At 64.3% G+C, this 14,061-nt stretch overlaps 1 protein-coding gene across 1 annotated transcript in view; it reads left to right on the forward strand.

The window, feature by feature from the left end:
- SSPO (SCO-spondin) overlaps positions 1–14,061 on the forward strand; it is a 55,987-nt gene that overhangs the window by 38,154 nt on the left and 3,772 nt on the right. Inside the window, 31 exon segments of the mRNA XM_071215526.1 lie at positions 65–256; positions 355–525; positions 801–1,001; positions 1,240–1,336; positions 1,429–1,628; positions 1,860–2,026; positions 3,273–3,433; positions 3,660–3,880; positions 4,483–4,524; positions 4,685–4,840; positions 5,364–5,573; positions 5,727–5,894; positions 6,810–6,941; positions 7,092–7,338; positions 7,598–7,753; positions 7,855–7,901; positions 8,094–8,209; positions 8,211–8,439; positions 8,780–8,947; positions 9,525–9,655; positions 9,884–10,008; positions 10,292–10,338; positions 10,587–10,865; positions 11,176–11,334; positions 11,477–11,559; positions 11,561–11,594; positions 12,084–12,222; positions 12,345–12,547; positions 12,791–12,918; positions 13,056–13,198; positions 13,325–13,371. Of these exon segments, the coding sequence (XP_071071627.1) occupies positions 65–256; positions 355–525; positions 801–1,001; positions 1,240–1,336; positions 1,429–1,628; positions 1,860–2,026; positions 3,273–3,433; positions 3,660–3,880; positions 4,483–4,524; positions 4,685–4,840; positions 5,364–5,573; positions 5,727–5,894; positions 6,810–6,941; positions 7,092–7,338; positions 7,598–7,753; positions 7,855–7,901; positions 8,094–8,209; positions 8,211–8,439; positions 8,780–8,947; positions 9,525–9,655; positions 9,884–10,008; positions 10,292–10,338; positions 10,587–10,865; positions 11,176–11,334; positions 11,477–11,559; positions 11,561–11,594; positions 12,084–12,222; positions 12,345–12,547; positions 12,791–12,918; positions 13,056–13,198; positions 13,325–13,371 (4,599 nt within the window).

Genomic DNA, 14,061 nt, shown 5'->3' on the forward strand with positions numbered 1-14,061 from the left:
TGGAAAGGGAGGCCTCAGGCTCCCAGTTCCCCACCCCCACCCCACCCCTGTTCTCCCTTTGCAGTGCCTGGAGGCTGGTGCCCATGGTCCGAGTGGACAGCGTGTTCGCAGCCATGCAGGGGCCAGAGGAGGGCCCGCTCCAGGGCCTGTGCCTGCCCCTCCCCTCGGCATGGGGGCGCCCCCTGCTCCGGGGAGGCAGGGCAGGCAGGGGCCCAGCACCAGAGGGAGACCTGCCCCAGCCCCGCTGCCTGCCCAGGTGTGATGTCCCCCCCAGGCCCCAAACATCTGCTCTGGCCCCCGGCGACCTGGCACTTCGTGGCCCTCCTAAGCAGATGCTCGGTCTTCCGGCCACAGTGGACGGAGCCTGGAGCCCTTGGGGACCTTGGTCAGCCTGTGACGCCTGCCTGGGGCAGTCCCATCGGAGCCGGATGTGTAGCTGGCCCCCCGCCCCTGAGGGAGGCAGGCCCTGCCCTGGGGCTCACATGCAGAGTCGCCCCTGTCAGGACAACTCCACGCGATGCACAGGTGAAGGCTTTCGGCAGAGGTCGGGGAGGGACCCTTGGAAATCCAGGGAGATGCTGACTCCGACCTCTGACCTCTGACCTCCACATATACGCAGGCCTCCCACTGTCTTTGAGGGGCAGCCCTTAGCTCAGTGCGCAGACCCGGGGCAAGGTAGAACGTCCGGGAGGCTGGTGGGCGCGGTAGGAAGGGTTGCCCTCCGTGCGCGTGCGCGGGGAAGCCAAGGCGGCCTCAGATGAGCCTCCTCTCACCTCTCCCTCGGCTTCCCTCCCGCCTAGACTGTGGGGGTGGCCAGGATCTGCTCCCCTGCGGTGAGTCCTGCCCCCGCTCCTGCCAGGAACTCTCTCCCGGAAGCATGTGCCAGCCAGGCCCCACGGGCTGCCAGCCCAGCTGTGCGTGTCCCCTCGGCCAGCTGTTCCAGGACGGGCGTTGTGTGCCCCAAGCCCAGTGCCGTTGCCAATTCCAGCCTGGAGCCATGGGTCAGCACCTCAACCCTCTTGCCCCCTCGACATACCAGCACCTTCCTTGCCCAGGGCCCCCTGCCCGTCTGCCTGGGGAGCCCCCCTGGCCCACAGTTTACCCCACATCCCAAAGGCTGGGCCAGGTTGGAGGCCTCCAGCTCCCATGTCCAGGATGAAGGGGCACCATGGGGAGAAGGGGCCAGCGGGGATGTGGCCGAGCTGTCTGGAGTGCCCACCCCCCACCTGTGCCCCTCAGGGATCCCTGAGAACCAGAGCCGGTCAGCAGGGTCTGGGCTCAGCTCCTGGGAGAGCCTGGAACCCGGAGAGGTGGTGACTGGGCCATGCGACAACTGGTGAGCCAAGAGGGGCCCTGGGGTGGGAGAGCCCGCTGGGCCCGCAGTGAGGCCGCCAGGGCAGACGTCTTCTGACACCCACTTGCCCCCAGCACCTGCGTGGCCGGCATCCTGCGGTGCCAGGAGGTGCCCAGCTGCCCCGGCCCAGGGCTCTGGGGCCCCTGGGGCCCCTGGGAAGACTGCAGCGTTTCGTGCGGGGAAGGGGAGCAGTTGCGCGCCCGGCGCTGTGCCCGTCCCCCCTGCCCAGGGCCTGCCCGCCAGAGCCGCACATGCCACACCCAGGTCTGCCAAGGCGAGTACCCAGCCCCGGGCTTGCCCTCCGACTCTAGTCTTAGGTTTCAGCTCCATCCTGGACTTTGACTCCTGGCTCAAAGGGGCTTTTTGAGTTCTCCCTCCAGCCCCTCTATGCATCCAGTGACCGGTGACGAGGAAAGCGGCCAGGGGTGGGGCTGAGGGACACACAGAAGGAGGTAATGAGGGCGGCAGGGCAGACGTGGGCTTCTGATGCACGTGTTGCCCACAGAGGCAGGCTGCCCGGCTGGGCGGCTGTTCCGGGAGTGCCAGCCCGGCGAGGGGTGCCCCTTCTCTTGTGCCCACCTCACCCAGCAGGTGGGCTGCTTCTCCGACGGCTGCGAGGAGGGGTGCCACTGCCCCGAGGGCACCTTCCAGCATCGCTTGGCCTGCGTCCAGGTCAGAGCCCCCCCTGCCCCCAGGAACCCAGGGCTCTTCCCTCCCCTCCCCAGGTCCCACGCCAGAAGGGACCCCAGGAGGGAGGTCAGTCCACTTCCCTGGCAGGCCCTCACTGCCCCTTGACAGCTCACCCCTTTCTCACTTGACCCTAAATCAGCAGACAGGCTGGCGAGGCTTCCTGGGGCTTTTGCTGCCAGCACAGGTGGGGAAGGCAGAGTGAGAGTTCCAAGATGGGCCCTGCGAGAAGGCTGCCCTGGCTCCCAGAGAGGGGGCACACCTGCCACCCATGGGCATTTCTTGGGCCGCTGCTTATCACCCGTGCCTCTCCCAGGCGCCAAACCCTGGCTAGGAAGCCCACGCAAGGGCCGAGGGGTGGGGCTGTGGCCCTGCCTGCTGCTGGCCCCGGCGGTCCCTGCCTCCCTGATGCAGAGTTCTCCCCCAGCAGAGAAGCGTGGATTCCTGCCCGCTCCCGGGGCACCCCCACTTGATTTAGGCCACGGTGCTGACTCAGGTCCTTTGTCCTGCTGCTCTGTGGCTCTTCACTGCCTCTCCCTTTCATGCCCCCACGGGGAACACGTCCCCTCACCTTTGCTCAACCTGGCCCCACACTCCTCTGTGCCCCCGCTGTGGGATCCAGAAGGCTGGCAGATGCCACGCCTGCCCGGTCGAGCCCGACGGGCACACGGGATTCCTTTCCTCGTTGGAAAGCTGGCTTCCCCAGCCGGAGTTCCAGAGTGGCCTGGCTGGAAGGGACCTGAGCCGCTCTCTAGTCCCACCTCCTCGTCTTAGTGTAAACACCACCTAGAGATGATGCTCTGAGCCCCAGAGAGGGGGAAGTGAGGCACCAAGGTCGCGCAGAGACTTAGTGGCAGGGTTGGCCCACGCCCCGGCCTCCCGGGCCCTGGCTGAGCGCTCTTTCTACCCACCATGGCCCACCACCACCACCAAATTCCTCTTCCCATAATGGGCTCTGGACTCCTGGCTGTCCTGGCTAAGCAGTGCATGCAGGGAAGCCGAATGGCCACCTCGAGGCCAGCCCACGTGTGGCAGAGCGCTTGTGTTCAGATGCCTGCCCCAGGCAAACACTCCCACTTGCTCTCTGAAAGCTCCAGGTCCTCCTGTTTTCTTCCCCACGTCCAGTTCATTCTTCTCGCCTCCAAGCACAGAGGGCTGGCACCGGTGAGGGCCGGGGGCCTGGACCCCGCCGGGGCTGACTGCACTTTCCTCTCTGCTCCCGCCCGCCCAGGAGTGCCCCTGCGTGCTGACCGCAGCACTGCTGCAGGAACTGGGCGCACCTGGCCCAGATCCTGGAACTCGTCCACCCATTTTGGGAGAGTGGGGTCAACCTCTCGGGCCTGGAGATGAGCTGGGCTCGGGGAAGACCCTTTACACAGGTTGCAGCAATTGGTGAGGGGGACGATGAGGACGGGGGGCTGGGCCGAGAAGGGGAGGGGATTGGGCGTCGAGGGGGGGGTTTGAGGGTGAGGGCGTTGGGCAAGGGGCTGTGGGTGGGGAGCCTTGGTCTGCTCTCGCCCCCTGCCTGACCTGGGCTAACCCTGGCTTGGTCTCCTTGCTCTTGGTCCCCTTTTCCTGGGGGCTTTTGTGCCCCTCACCACACATGCCCATCCCCCAGCTCCTGTGCCCACGGGAAGCTGTCTTGCTCTGTGGAGGACTGCTCGGTGGCCGGTGGCTTCAGTCCCTGGAGCACGTGGGGTCCGTGCTCCCGCTCCTGTGGTGGCCTGGGCACCCGCACCCGCAGCCGCCAGTGTGCACACCCCACGTCCCCTCGTGGTGGCCCGGGCTGCCTCGGGCCCCGCCAGGACCTCGAGTACTGCCCCAGCCCAGACTGCCCTGGTGAGGGAAGCAGGGAGGGGGAGGGCAGGGCGGGCACAGGGAGGGGGGCAGGCAGGCATCCGGCCGGCCAAATCTCACAGGTCCCCCCCGCCGCTTTGTCCTTTTCTGGCTCTGCCCATCTCTGTGTTCTCTGGGTCTTCCTCTCACCCTCTGGTGCTGTATCTCTTCCAGCCAGGTACATGAAGCCAGCATTTCTGGAGCTCTTGCCAAATGCATCCTACTGTGTGTTGGGAGAGGGGGTGGGGGTGAGGACCCAGGCCTCAGGAGCCCTGTGGGAGGTGCCCTGGCAGCGCTCCAGAACATTAGGGAGGAAGGAGGGAGGAGGGAGGGACAGCTCCCAGAGGGCTTCTTGGAGGAGGCGTAAGTGGAGGTGGCCTGGAGGGATGGCTAGGGCTTTGACACCTGATGGAGGGAAAGGAGACCCAGGTGGCAGGTCGCACCTGAGCGAAGACCTTGCTGCTCTTGGAAAGTGGTGCTTGGGGCCTGGAGGGCTGGGAGAGCAGGCGGAGGGCGGGGTTGGACCAGAGAGCAACTGGGCCAGGCTTGGTCCTGATGCCCCGCAGGCTTGGAGACATTGCCGAGCAGGGTTTTCCTTTGCACAGGGGCTGACGGGTCCACAGAGCAGCCGGTGACGGGCCTTCCAGGTACTCCTGAGTGCCAGGTCCCTGCCCAGCCTCCAGCATCCTGGCCCTGGCCAGCCCCCCGCACCTCTCCCACATAGCTTCCCTTTGGGAAGCGCAAGCTGAGGTCAGTCCTGCCCCCTGACCCATCAGCAGCGTGTCCCTCCTTTCTCCTCCCCTGCAGGCGGCTGGGGCCCGTGGTCCCCCTGGTCGCCCTGCTCCCGCAGCTGCACAGAGCCCGCTCACCCTGCTTGGCGCAGCCGCACCCGCCTCTGCCTGGCTAACTGCACCAGTGGCGACACCACACAGGCGCGGCCCTGCAACCTGCCCGCCTGCACAGGTGCTCTTTCTAGCCTTGATCTCTGACCCTGACCCAAGTCTGAGCCCAGACCACCCACCTCCAACCTATACAACTGACCTTGAACAACTCGTTCTAACCCCTAAACACAGTGTCCAACCTCTAACTCCCCAGCATGGACTACCCCTAAGCAAATATTGATTTCCAGCTCTGGTGTCTGAACACGAAGCTGTAGTTGACTCTGGCCCTCGGGCCTCTGCCAATGCCAACAGCTGGCGGGAAGTCCTTCCAGCTTCTGGCAAATCCCTTGGTCCTCACTCTCCCACAAGGTCCCATCCAAACCCCTCAGCAATCCTGTGAGTCTGGGATTACCATCCCCTGATGAAAAAAAAAAGGGAAACTGAGGCCCAGTTACCAAAGCCACAGAACCAGTCAGTGTCACATGCATAACTGGAGCCCAGAGATCTGGATGAGGCTTGTAGCTGGCTCCCAGCAGAGGGGGGCTGCACTGGAGCCAGGGTAGGGCAAACGGGAGTAGCTTCCATGCCCCCACTTCATCCCACAGAGCTGCCGCTGTGCCCCGGCCCTGGCTGTGCGCCTGGCAACTGCTCCTGGACTGCCTGGGCCCCGTGGGAGCCTTGCTCCCGCAGCTGCGGGGTAGGCCAGCAGCGCCGCCTGCGGGCATACCGCCCCCCAGGACCTGGTGGGCACTGGTGCCCCGACATCCTTACTGCTTACCAGGAGCGTCGCTTCTGTAACCTGCGAGCTTGCCCAGGTGAGGGGCCAGTGAGGACCAGGCATGCCCAGGCCGAATCCCTCCTGGTGAGAAACACCTGCATCAGTGCCCTCGCCCAGACACCCTAGCCCGCCTCCAGCAGCCGTCTCTGTCCGTGCCAAGCCCTCACCTGCCCACCTCTTCCCCACACAGTGCCTGGGGGCTGGTCCCGCTGGAGCGCCTGGTCCTGGTGTGACCGCAGCTGTGGTGGGGGCCGGTCCCTGAGGAGCCGCAGCTGCTCTAGCCCCCCACCCAAGAACGGGGGTGCCCCCTGTGCCGGGGAGAGGCACCACGCACGGCTCTGCAATCCCATGCCTTGCGGTATGATAATGGTGACAAACTACGTCCCTTCTGGGCCCTGCACGTTGCAGGGCTCTTGCCACTTCCTCATCTGACTCCCTCCTCGCAGCGCCGTGGGATGTGGATGGGGAGCAGCTGTTACCTCATTCCCCGTTTAGATCACCAGGACCCCTGGGTTAGGTGCCTGAACCTAGCGCTGGGCAAGGACACCCGTGGTGTGCCTGTCGTCTGTGCTCTGGGCCCAGAGAGGAGCCGCCGGAAGCCACCCCACTGCCCATCCCCACTCCCGGGCTTCTGACCCGAGGTTCTTCCCTCCATGACCCCGGAACAGACCTCATTCTCTCAGCTTCCCCCACTCTCCAGTTCCTGAAGAGCCACGCAGCCGTGTCAGGACAGTGTGAGGTTCTGAGAGTAACGTGGTCACGCGGGTCTCGGTTACGAGTGTTCCTGGTAGTTACTGGATGTGGACTGAGCTAGGTGGGCTACAGCTGAGCACCCCCTCTTCGCCCCCAGCCTTCGGCCCCTTCTCTGTTGGTCCGTCTGAGCTCACCCAACCCCATGGACCTTGGTTACTCTGGAGAAGCTGCTAGGGCCCCACACCTCAACCCCACCCACGCTGCCACTCTCACCCCCCTCTTAATCGATACAAGGACACACATAGGTGACAGTGTTGGCTCTTTGGACGCACAAATTCAGCCCAGTTCAACAAACACGTATTGGGTGCCAGGCTGAGAGAAACACGTCATCTACTTAGACTGTCCCGATCCCAGGGTCCCCCCAAGGCCCCCGGTATCCATGAGCAGCCACACGGGCAAGAGGACGGGCCCTGGAGCTTCGTGGATGTATGGGTGGACACCGATGGGGAGAAGGGGGCTTGGGCCCTGAGGCTCAGGTCCCTCTTGACTGCGGTCCTCCCCCCCCCGACCCTCCGCTCAGAGGAGGGCTGCCCGGCCGGCATGGAGGTGGTCGCCTGTGCCAGCCGTTGCCCGCACCGCTGCTCAGACCTCCAGAAAGGAATCGTGTGTCAGGACGACCAGGCCTGCCAGCGGGGCTGCCGCTGCTCCGAGGGTAGGGGTGCCGTGTGGTGGGGGGGATACCCTGTACTGCCCCACTGGAAATGTCCTGCAGGCATGTTGGGGAGGCTCCGTGGGAAGCGGGACCAAGATGCCAGCACCAGCTCTCAAGGGCCACCTCCCCAGGACGCTGCTGTTCCCTCAGGGTCCCTGGAGCAGGACGGCAGCTGCGTGCCAATGAGGCACTGCGAGTGCACTGATGCCCAGGGGCACATCTGGGCCCCAGGGAGCTGGCACCAGCAGGCCTGCAACAATTGCACCTGCCGGGAGGGGCAGCTCTCCTGCACGGCTCAGCCCTGCCCGCCTCCCGCCCACTGCGCCTGGAGCCACTGGTCAGCCTGGAGTCCTTGCAGCCGCTCCTGTGGGCCTGGAGGGCAGCAGAGCCGCTTCCGGTAGGGGGCTGGGCTAGGCTAGATGGCACCGTCCCCCATGCCCCTCCCCCCATGCCTCTCCCCCCCAGACTAGGTCCCCTCTTCCTGCCTAACAGGGAGTTCCTGGATTCTGCTCCCCACAAGTGACTCTGCACCCACCCAGGCCCTGGCCAGTCTTTGTCCCTGATTATCTTTGTCTTTCCTTAGCCACTCTTTGTCCACCCTGGGGTTTTCCCACTGGGGTGTCTCACACCTTCGTCCCTCCCCCCACCCCACCCAGATCCTCCATGTCAGGCTCATGGGCCCCCGAGTGTCGGGAGGAACAGTCGCAGAGCCAGCCCTGCCCTGGGCAGCCCCCATGCCCACCCCTGTGCCTGCATGGTGCCCGCCTCCACTCCCTGGGGGACAGCTGGCTGCAGGGAGAGTGCCAGCAGTGGTGAGTGCAGGGGCAGGGGCGGGGGGGGGTGCCACTACTGTCTTGGGCCGGTGGCAGGGAGGCTCCAGCAATGCCCCTGAGCCTGGGCCTCCGCCCCTCAGCTCCTGTACCCCGGAGGGTGTGCTGTGCCAGGACACCGAGTGTGCAGGTCTGAGATTTCACCCCGACCCCCGCCCCAGCCCACCCACCTGGCCTCGGGCCTTGCCTGTCATCAGCTCCGTGCCCCACATTTCCCTCCCATCCAATTGCCACCCTTATGCCACGAAGGTCCCAACCCCGACCCCTGGGCCTCAGCTCCCTTTGACCTCTCTGACCTCGGCCCCTCTCTGCCCCCCTGCAGGGCCCGGGGCCTGGGCGCCATGGTCCCCCTGGTCCGACTGCCCCGTCTCCTGTGGAGGTGGAAGCCAGGTCCGCGCTCGGGCCTGCATGGCCCCCTGCCCTTCACCGCGGGGGCCTGCCCTGCCCGGGCCCCGACGCCCAGACCCAGCCGTGCGGGCAGCAGCCTTGCCCGGGGCTGCTGGAGGCCTGCTCCTGGGGGCCGTGGGGGCCCTGCTCCCGCAGCTGCGGCCCAGGCCTGGCCTCCCGCTCCGGGTCCTGCCCCTGCCTGCCGCCCAGGCCAGACACCAGCTGCAATGGTACCTTCTTCCACCTGGACACCCAGGCCTGCTACCTTGGGCCCTGCCAGGGTGAGTGTGCACAGGAAGTGCAGCTCCTCTCCCCCCATTTTCTCACCCTGAGAAAATGCAGGGAATAATTTGTTTCCCAACCCCCCAGAATCTATTTTTTGGTTTATTCTTTTCTTTCCTCTTCCAGCCATCTCTGCTTTAGGGAACTTAGAGACTCATTGCTGGGTGAGGCAGGGAATCCAGTCAGTTATGTCCCCTCTTGCCCTTTTCCTGGGCAGGTCTTGGCTAGGGCTGGGCAAAGGCCCAGAAGCTGGGATGAGAGGGGAGGGCAGGTAGGATGAGGCTGGGGGAGTCCAGGGAAGGCCCTGGCTGACGTCCCCCGACTCCACCTCATCCCCAGAGGAGTGCATCTGGAGCAGCTGGAGCAGCTGGACAAGGTGCTCCTGCCAGGTGCTGGTCCAGCAGCGATACCGACACCAGAGCCCAGCCCCCGGACTGGGTGGAGAGGGCACTCCCTGCACACGTCTCGACGGCCACTTCCGGCCTTGCCCCATCGGCAACTGCTCTGGTGAGATGCCAGGAGCCGGGACTCCCAGCTCCCTCGGAGCAGACCTCCAGTGCCCACCAGAGCTGCGTGCACTGACCTCTGCCCTGCGTGGCCCACAGCTGCACTCCCTGCTCCCCTCCTCATCTACTCCCTTGTTACACTACTCTCCTCCCCAAAACACCTCCACCACTGATTTTTCCCACTTTGCAGCTTCCAGGCCACCTGTAGCTTTGTCCCATTTGTGGCTGATTCCAAGGACAGTATATCCTGCCCATCTCCCACTGTAGCTGCCCTCCCACCTCTACCCTGCTCCCATCTGCCAGCCCGTGGGCACTTGGTTCTCCAAAGCCCAAACTCTACTTCCCTGGAGGCAACAGGGGCTACATGGGTGCTGGAGGGGTGACACTCTTCTGTATCCTCAGATGCAGCCAAGGGCCAGTGCCACCTCCTCCTTAGGTACAACAGTGGGCTTGCACTCTTACTGGGTGATGCCTAGGGCCTCAGTGGTACCATCTGGAATTGGTGGAGGTAGGAAGGAGGAGGGTAGTCCGGCCTCTCCCCCACCGGCTCACCTGCCTCCTCCCACCTGCCCCCCCAGGGGAGAGCTGCTTGCCTCCCTTTGAGTTCCAGGCCTGCGGTTCCCCCTGTGCTGGGCTCTGTGCCACACACCTGCACCATCAGCTCTGCCAGGACCTGCCTCCCTGTCAGCCTGGCTGCTACTGTCCCCAGGTGAGGGGAGCAGGTAGAAGGGGGATCCCTTGTCCACGCTCCCACATCAGGAGCATGAAGCTTGAGTCTTCTGCCTGCTCCATGGCACCCTCTGCCTCCAAACCCCTCATACTTGATGCCTCCCAACAGGTGCATTCCCCCACCCACTGGCTCCGCATGACACCTGTGCCCCTGCTCTGGGCTACAGAGACCAGATGCAGCTCCATCCCTGCGTCTTCCTCCATGCAGGGACTGCTGGAGCAGGCTGGGGCCTGCATTCCCCCGGAGCAGTGTAACTGCCTGCACACCTTGGAAGGGGGAGCTGGGGTGGCTCTGGCGCCTGGGGAACGTCTGCAGCTGGGCTGTAAGGAGTGGTAAGTGACGGGGAAGGGGAGCGGTAGCACCAGGGGGCTGGAAAACACTCAAGAGTGGGGAAGGGGAGAAAGGGGTGCAGGCATGGGGAGGGTGGCCAGGGGCAAAGAAGGCTGAGCCAGGCCCCTCAGGCCCAGCCCAGCACCCAGAGTGCCCCAAGACTCTTGACCTTGCACCTCCCTCCAATGAGCCCAAAGCTCAGGCAATCCCAACATGAGGCTGCCCCTGCACCGCTCTGGGCTGGGTCCTGCCTCCCGAGCCCACCCCAGCCTGGCCCTCCCACAGTGAATGCCGGCATGGGGAGCTGCAGTGCGCCAGCCGAGGCTGCCAAGGTAATCCTGGCCCCGCCAGGCCAGCTGGCCCGTTTGCCTGGGACTGAGGACTACTGGGATGCACAACTCTCAGTGCTAAATCCAGGCCAGTCCTGGACAGACAGGGGCGGTGGGTCACCCTCCCGTGGCCTGCCCATAATTCCGGCAGCCTCTCCCGGGTCTGGCCCATGCCCCGCTGCCCCTTACCACTGGGGTCTCTGTGCCTGAGGAGGGTCACTGAGCAGGCTCCCCTCCACTGCCCTTCCCAGGGCACCTCCCTCTGAGTGGCTGGTCCGAGTGGTCGCCCTGTGGGCCCTGCCTGCCCCCCAGCGCCCTGGCTCCTGCCTCAAGGACTGACCCACCGGAGCATTGGCCCCAGGATTCTGCCCACCTCTCCCCCACCTTGGCCCCGCTGCTGGTTTCGGAGCAGTACCGCCACCGCCACTGTCTGGACCCTGAGACGGGGAGGCCCTGGGCCGGGGACCCTCAGCTCTGCACGGTGCCCCTCAGCCAGCAACGCCTCTGCCCCGACCCTCGTGCCTGCCATGGTAATGGGGGTAGGGGGCAGAGGGAGCAGGGGAAGGGGAGGGGCTTGGCCAGCTGGGGCTGGGCCACCAGTGATTTTCTGGGACCAGAAAGCTCTCTGATGTCCTACTTGCCTCCAGGGCTTGCTGGCTGTGAGGCTGGGGTGGGACAGCAGCAGGAAGGAGCAGCAGGTGGAAAGAGGAAGCCAGGAGCCAGGATGGCCTTGGAGCCTGCTGTCTCCAGAGTGTTTGCAGTGAATCAGGAGAGGCCTGGGAGCAGGAGATGGGGAAGGAGGTAGTCCCTGCGGACTGACTTCCACTTTATCTTCCCCAGACTTATGCCAGTGGGGTCCTTGGGGCCCCTGGAGCCAGTGCCAGGTGTCCTGCAGTGGGGGGTTCCGGCTGCGCTGGAGAGAGACGGGGAACACACCTGGAAGAAGCTGCCAGGGTCCATGGGCTCAGACTGAGAGCTGCAACACGGGGCCCTGCCCAGGTAACCTTGTCCCATTGCCCCATTGCCGAGCAGGGGACAGAAGGTGTTGCCTCTGGCCCTGGAGGCATGCGGTGGAAAGAAGGATGTTGTCATGAGGTCCCAAAAGTATCCCCCACACAGACTCTTACCTTCTGGTCCCCAGGGGAGAGCTGTGAGGCCCGAGAGACTGTGTTTAACCTTGACTGTGCCAACCAGTGCCCTCGAAGCTGTGCTGACCTCTGGGACCCGCGTGCAGTGTCTGCAAGGACCCTGCCGCGCAGGTGGGCTGGGACAGCCCCTCAGCCTGGCCTGGGAACGCTGGGGCTCTGGGACCAGGCCCTAGAGAGCCTGGGCCTCCTTTGCCGCCCTCATGCTCACCTTCCTCCTGCTCCCAGAGAGCAGGCCATCTCGGGGGGAAGAGGAGGTCCGACCGCTAGATAGTGAGCTATAGGGCAGGAGAGTGGGTTCCCAGATCACTTTTAGTAACTGGCCCCAGGTCCTGCATATAGTGAGCCTTCATCAAGACAGACTGTATCCATGAGGATACTGGAAAGAGGAAAACATCCAGGCAGTCTCAAGGGCTCATGGAGCCCACCCACAGGGCTGGCTGGAGAGGGCCTTTCCTGAAGATGGGCAGTGGGGGATATTGTAAAGACCAGGTGATGGGGCCTCCAGTTCCAGCCTGAGCCCTTGGACTTGATCAGATTGCCGGGGGAATCCTCTCCCAGCACTGAATCCTGTTTATGCACACACTCCCCCACCCCGGCCAGGCTGCCGCTGTCCCCCTGGCCAACTGCTACAGGATGGACACTGCGTGCCCATCTCCTCCTGTCGCTGTGGCCTTCCCAGCCACAATGCCTCATGGGAGCTGGCCCCAGCTGAGGTGCTGCAGCTGGCCTGCAAAAACTGGTATGGCTGCCCGCCGGCGACAGGGGACTTTGGGCTGGGAGGCTTGGGGAAAATCAGGGCTTGGGGTCACTGCTGGGGAGTCAGGGTTCTGTTGCGCTCTTTTGCCACACCCCTGTTCACAGCACCTGTGTCAATGGGTCCCTGGCATGCCCACCCCATGAATGCCCAGTCCTTGGGCCTTGGTCAGCCTGGAGCAGTTGCTCAGCGCCCTGTGGCGGAGGCACCATGGAACGGCATCGGAGCTGCAACGGGGGTCCCCGGGGGGCACTATGCCAGGCCCAGGACAAAGAGCAATGGCGGGAATGCAACCCACAGCCCTGCCCTGGTGAGTACCCAGGGGAGGTGGGCGTCTGGCTCTCCTTCTTGCTGCTGAGCCCAGGCTCCTGTGCCAGCTGGCTTTTACCAGGATTCCAACGTAGTACCCCATGGGCAAGAGGGTGGAGGGGAAGACTACAGTGCCAGGTTGTGAGAGGCGCAGCCTCAGGCAGCCCTGGGACTCCAGGAGATGCCAGGCCCCCTCCACCTCCACCTTGATCCATCACGCTGCCCTCTGTTTGCTCCCTCACAGAGTGCCCACCTGGACAGGTGGTCACGGCCTGTGCCACTGCGTGCCCACACCTCTGCTCTCATCTGCAGCCTGGCACCATCTGTGTGCAGGAGCCCTGCCAGCCTGGCTGTGGCTGCCCTGGAGGCCAGGTAGGTCTGGGGCTGCCTTGACCTGGCTCCCAGCCTGGGGGAAGCAGCAGGTAGGAAGAGCCCTCGACAGGCCAGGGGAGCGGGTGGAAAGGAAAGAGGCGGTGGTCCCAGCGTAACCAGAACTGGCCCTGCCTTAGCTGCTGCACAATGGCACGTGTGTGCCCCCTGCCGAGTGCCCCTGCACCCAGATCTCTCTGCCCTGGGGCCACACCCTGACCCCTGAAGAGCAGGCTCGGGAGCTGCCTCCAGAGACTGTGCTCGCCTGGAACTGCACCCGCTGGTGAGGGTGCTGGGGCCGGGGGATGGGCAGTGGGCTGGAGGAAGGATTGATGAGCAGGGCATGGGGAGCAGAGCGGATGGCGCGAGGGGGTGGCAAGCATCTGAACACGTGGTTCTGTCTTCCCAGTATCTGCCAAGATGGCGCCTTCAACTGCTCCCTCGCTGCCTGTCAGGGTGAGACATGGGCTCCGTGCCCTGCTGCTCCCCCTCCCCCAAGCTGAGGTTGGGGCTGGCCCTGAGGAGGCGATAGGGCCCTGCTCAAGGTCTAGCCCACAGCCAAGTCCAAGGCTACCTCTTTCAGGAAGCCCCATCCAAGGTCCTCTTTCCACACTGATTTCTCCCTAATGAGACCTGTCACTCACTGTCAAGGATGCCCTGGACTCTGTGTCGCCCATCCTCACTGTGAGGGACATTTTTCAGGTGTAGTGTCTGCATACAGGGGTTCTGAGGGATTACAGGAGGAAGAAGTTTCTTCCCCTACAGATGAGAAAGCTGAGGTCCAGGGGAGTGTGTTGACTCAGACCCTGCCTGCCAGTCCCCAGGCTGGGAACATCTGTCCTGTGCAGTGCTGCCTCCATCCGAGGAAGCACCCCAGATCTTTGCTAAGGGCCCACTATGTGCAGAGCTGGGCTTGGTGTGGATTGCAGAGATAAGTAGCATGGCTCACCTCTGAGAACCGTGAGAGACAGAAGACAGTAACCATCTCGCGGGCAAGCAAATACAGACAGGATGTGAAATAGGAGCCAGAATGAGAGTGCAGAGTGAGCAGGATGGGTCAAGGGAGGCTTCCTAGAAGAGGTGAGGCCTGGGCCTGGCCCAGGCAGTGTTTGAGGGGATGGGTACTCATGGAGAGGAAGATGACTG

The sequence above is a fragment of the Dasypus novemcinctus genome, chromosome 5, assembly GCF_030445035.2.
Source record: "Dasypus novemcinctus isolate mDasNov1 chromosome 5, mDasNov1.1.hap2, whole genome shotgun sequence".
NCBI classification, from domain to species: Eukaryota; Metazoa; Chordata; class Mammalia; order Cingulata; family Dasypodidae; genus Dasypus; species Dasypus novemcinctus.